The 2,742-nt window shown below is 33.6% G+C and overlaps 1 protein-coding gene across 1 annotated transcript; it reads left to right on the plus strand.

Moving 5' to 3' along the window:
- Window positions 1–687: 687 nt before the first annotated feature.
- On the plus strand, window positions 688–2,108 carry LOC119679455 (pupal cuticle protein 36-like). Its single transcript, XM_038091814.1, has 2 exons — window positions 688–961; window positions 1,391–2,108. Exons 1-2 carry the CDS (start codon window positions 688–690, stop codon window positions 1,909–1,911), a joined length of 795 nt encoding a protein of 264 aa, XP_037947742.1. The 3' UTR covers window positions 1,912–2,108.
- Window positions 2,109–2,742: the final 634 nt, after the last annotated feature.

The following is a 2,742-nucleotide window of genomic DNA, read 5'->3' on the forward strand; positions in this document are numbered from 1 at the left end:
ATGTGGTACAGGCACATCAACAGCTTTACTACGCAACAAACTGCAGAGACAAAATATAGTCTTTACAAACTACAACACTAACAACAACAACAACAACAACAGCAACAACAATAACAGCAAAAACAACAAGTAAAGAAGCGAATACCAACAATTATACTAAAATGCTGTTTGCTGTTGCTGCCGCTGTTGCTGAGGTTATTTTATATTGTTGCTGAAGTTATAGCCGCAGTCGACGACTCGTTGTTGTTGTTGTTATTATTGTTGTTTTTGTAGTTGCTGACACCGGCAATGGTGTGTTTGTAATATTGTACACCGCCATGTGAACCTTCTCCTACTCCGCACAAGAGTCAAATTTGTTATAACATGAATTTTTGTATAAATTGATGAGACGACGGTTAGTATCCTCAGTAAAGCGTTCGATTCAGTTTAACAAACAACATCACCGTATTCAAAAAGTGAACACAGTACTTTCCTTCCTATCCCTACTTTACTACTATACACATTTAACCAACCACACTCACTTACGAAAGAAAGCACAGACAAGGATTACAAAGAGTCTGTGCGTGTGTGTCCAGCAAAGAAAAAAGGATTATTATTTTAAACGATTTAAACGCATATAAAAACGGTCGCGTACGATCCGTGGACGACATCTATTTGAAATAAAGTGAAATTAACGTAAAGCCAAAAATGAAAGTGTTTATTTTAATGTCCTGTTTGGCTTTAGCCGCTGCTAGGCCTGAGGCTGGTTATGCCTACAACAGACCTGGTGGTGGCGGTGGCTCTTCCGGTGGTTTCCACGGTGGTTCAGGCGGTAGTTTCGGTGGTTCAGGCGGTAGTTTCGGTAGTTCAGGCAGTAGCTTTGGCAGTAATTTTGGTGGCAGTGCAGGAGGCGGATTCTCTGGTGGATTTAGTAGCGGTGGAAGTGCTGGTTTCAGCAGTTCAAGCAGCAGCTTCGCAGGAGGTGCGTTATTATTACAGTCAAAAAAACAAGAATATTAAAAAAAACTCTAATAACATAAAGTGAAATTTAATTAACAAATAACAAAAAGTGAATGAATGTGCATTATAATTGAATTAAATTGTGATGTTCTAGAAACAATAAAAAACGAAAAAAAAATTATTATTAAAATAACAGTTTAAAAACAGAAAAAATTAATTTATTGCATATATTAAAATAATTGAATTTAAAATTAACAATCAAATGAAAATTTTAATTAAGATTAAAATAGAAGCATAAGCCTTCAATAAACAATTTTTTTTTATTATTTTTTAAACTAAATAAAACATTAATCCATTTTGCTTATATATAACATCCAAAATTTCTGTTTAATTGTAAATACTCATAATTAATTAATTTTCTCTCTTCTTTTTTATTCATAAAAAAATATAGCTTCAGGTGGTAGCTTTGGTGGTGCAACTGGTGGAGGTACTACACTCGTACAGAAACACATTTATGTGCATGTACCACCACCAGAGCAAGAAGAAATTCGTCAACGTCCAAATATACCAATTGCTCAAGCACAGAAACATTATAAAATTATCTTCATTAAAGCACCATCTCCTCCAAGCTATCAAGCTCCAGTCATTCCAGTGCAACCACAGAACGAAGAAAAGACACTTGTCTACGTGTTGGTCAAGAAACCCGAGGATCAACAAGATATTGTCATTCCAACACCTGCACCAACACAACCTTCCAAACCAGAAGTATACTTCATCAAATACAAGACACAAAAGGAAAGCGGTGGTGGTTTCGTTGGTGGAGACGCTGGTGGCTATACTGGCGGCAGTAGCAGCAGTAGCACTTTTACAAGCAGCAGCGCTGCAGGTGGTTACACAAGCGGTTCCAGCGGTGGTGACATCTCTGCACCATCATCTAGCTATGGACCACCTGGTAAATCTGGACCATACTAAACGCACAAAAAATGAGAAGCTAAACAATAACTTACGTAGACAATGAAATAATGTTAAATTAATGCAATGTTGGCTAACGCTCCTGGCTAGTCTTGTTAAATGAATTTACTGAAACACTTTTAAAATAATATTTTTAGCGAATTGAAAATAACGTGACGAAAACTACCCAAAAATATCATTATTATTATTGAATACAATTACGAGAGCTGATACACAAAAAAAAAAAACAAACAAAAATATTGATATCGTTCGGTGGATATACTTGCTGTGACTACTTATTGACTCATTCTGTGTTAACAGAATTTTGACGCTTCGACTCGAGACTTTGGTTTGACTCAAAGTCTGCACTGTCAAATATTTTTGTGCTAAACTGTTAACTGTCTGTGGTTCTCTAACCTTGCCCAAGTCCAACATGAACTGTATAAACATCTTCTGTTATATCTTTTGTATATAAACTATTTTCCCACTCACTATCTCTGTTGACTCTTTGCATCTATATATTTTGTTCTTATATATATATTTGTTATAAAAAAATTAATATTTAAGTTCAGATGCGATTAAAATTATTTTTAGTAATTAATTAATAATTATTATATTATAATATTGTTTAATTTTAAGTTAATTTTTTATTGCACAATAAAAAAAAAACAACGGTGACAAAATTTAAAAAAAAAAAAACTATTTTTGATTTATAAAAATATGCAACACTAACATTTTTAATAGGTAATATAAATAGATAAAAGTCTGGAACCACTTAGAAATCTATTTTAGATAATTTTAAAAGATGCTTCATTTATTACTAAATATAATTATTGAAGTGACTACAGTGCA

The sequence above is a fragment of the Teleopsis dalmanni genome, chromosome 2 (assembly GCF_002237135.1).
Source record: "Teleopsis dalmanni isolate 2A chromosome 2, ASM223713v2, whole genome shotgun sequence".
NCBI lineage: Eukaryota > Metazoa > Arthropoda > Insecta > Diptera > Diopsidae > Teleopsis > Teleopsis dalmanni.

Coding starts and splice junctions, on each gene's coding strand:
- LOC119679455 (XM_038091814.1), top strand. CDS start 688: ATGAAAGTGTTTATTTTAATGTCCTGTTTGGCTTTAGCCGCTGCTAGG. Junction 962..1,390: donor AAGCAGCAGCTTCGCAGGAG/GTGCGTTATTAT, acceptor AAAAAAATATAG/CTTCAGGTGGTAGCTTTGGT.